At 39.4% G+C, this 1,687-nt stretch overlaps 1 protein-coding gene across 1 annotated transcript in view; it reads left to right on the forward strand.

Annotated features, from left to right (window-relative positions):
• Nucleotides 1–1,687, forward strand: part of PSMB7 (proteasome subunit beta 7) — a 27,973-nt gene that overhangs the window by 1,548 nt on the left and 24,738 nt on the right. Inside the window, exon 3 of the mRNA XM_009280575.2 lies at nt 358–473. Within this exon, the coding sequence (XP_009278850.1) occupies nt 358–473 (116 nt within the window). The remainder of the gene's footprint in view (nt 1–357; nt 474–1,687) is intronic.

Here is a 1,687-nt window from a genome sequence, read left to right on the forward strand (position 1 = left end):
TTAAAGCAGCCAAGAACATCTCATGGGGAAAATGAAGGAATACGTTTTCTTTGAAGTCTTAAATAAAAACTTAATTGCAAATACAGAAATCTTATTTAAAGCTTGAAAACTAATCCGAATTCTCTCCCTGTTAGCACAAATGTCTCATCCAGCCTGCTTGTTCTGCTTGACACTTAAATATACCGTGTTTTAGTAAATTTCTTAGTTTAAACTGTTCACAGATAGTAAAAGTAGTCTTTCTGTTACAGAGCTGTACCTGGTGTAGTCATGGAAAAATTCTCAAATGCATACATTGTGTTAAAAAGAACCACAGCTTTATTGTGGACTTTCGGATTCACATATAAACATTGCTCCTAGGTATCAAGGCTACATTGGTGCTGCCCTGGTTTTAGGGGGAGTAGATGTCACAGGACCTCACCTTTACAGCATATATCCCCATGGATCAACTGACAAACTGCCTTACGTTACCATGGGTAAGTGATACTCCCTCAGTATTGTAACACAACTGCCTGGTAAAAAGTGTGAACGTTTCAAATTATTACTTAAAATGTCTTTACTTAAAATTCCGTTGTTTGCTGGGAGCTGTACAGACCTCGGACTTCAAAGAAAGTTGTACCCGTATTTGTAAGGCAGGTGCACTGTTCTGTTTTTTTTCCTAACACTTGAAAAACATGGGCTATTATACTACCTAATCTAAGCTGCCAAAAAAAATCGTATTAGGAAAGGTGCTGTGTGGGTTCCCCAGCATACTTTAGAGCAAGAGAATTGTGGGATTCCCAAAAACTTGCTTTAAAAAAAAACCTTTAGAAACTTGATTTGGAGATAGTCCTAACTCATGATTCATATAAAGTCTCACTTGGGGAATTACATTCTGCCTGAAGTTTTTCTGTAGTCTCATTAGGAAAAAAATGTGCCTGCTTTCTCCTTTGGGACTGTTGTATTTCTGTGTTTCATGCTAAGTAGTAGCTGTATTTTACTCAAGAAGGTGTTGCCTCACTACAGTGAAGCACCTGGTTTACTTGCTACACGTAATAATTGGTCTTAAGTACTGTATGGAGCTTCTCAGTAAAGAAGTTTTAATTCTGTCTATTGTTGGGGTCAACTTGACATTAGTAGCCCACCATCAGGTTATTAAATGTTAGTACCCCAACTCTTGTGTCTATGTAACATTTTCTGTAATAACAATAATTTGAGCTATATGTATATGCAATTCTGTGTACATCTCATTCAGTTTCGAATTAGGGAGTGTGAGAATACTGAAAGCTGAAACCACAGATTTTTGCAAGCTTTTTTGGCATTCAGGTACTACACTGTCAAGACCAGTTACAAAAGCAGTGTTCAAGATACTGTAAAATACAGTCTTGGTAGATACATTCTTATTTGCTGGTGTTGTGGTTTAACCTCAGCTGGCAACTAAGCCCTACACAGCTGCTCGCTCACTCCCCCCCGAGTGGGATGGGGGAGAGAATCGGAGAGGTAAAAGTGAGAAAACTCGTGGGTTGAGATAAAGACAGTTTAATAGGTAAAGCAAAAGCTGCGCACGCAAGCAAAGCAAAACAAGGAATTCATTCACTCCGTCCCATCAGCAGGCAGGTGTTCAGCCATCTCCAGGAAGGCAGGGCTCCATCATATGTAACGGTTACTTGGGAAGACAAACACCATCACTCCCAATGTCCCTGTTTCCCCC

The sequence above is a fragment of the Aptenodytes forsteri genome, unplaced genomic scaffold (assembly GCF_000699145.1).
Source record: "Aptenodytes forsteri isolate BGI_AS27 unplaced genomic scaffold, ASM69914v1 Scaffold68, whole genome shotgun sequence".
Taxonomy (NCBI): domain Eukaryota; kingdom Metazoa; phylum Chordata; class Aves; order Sphenisciformes; family Spheniscidae; genus Aptenodytes; species Aptenodytes forsteri.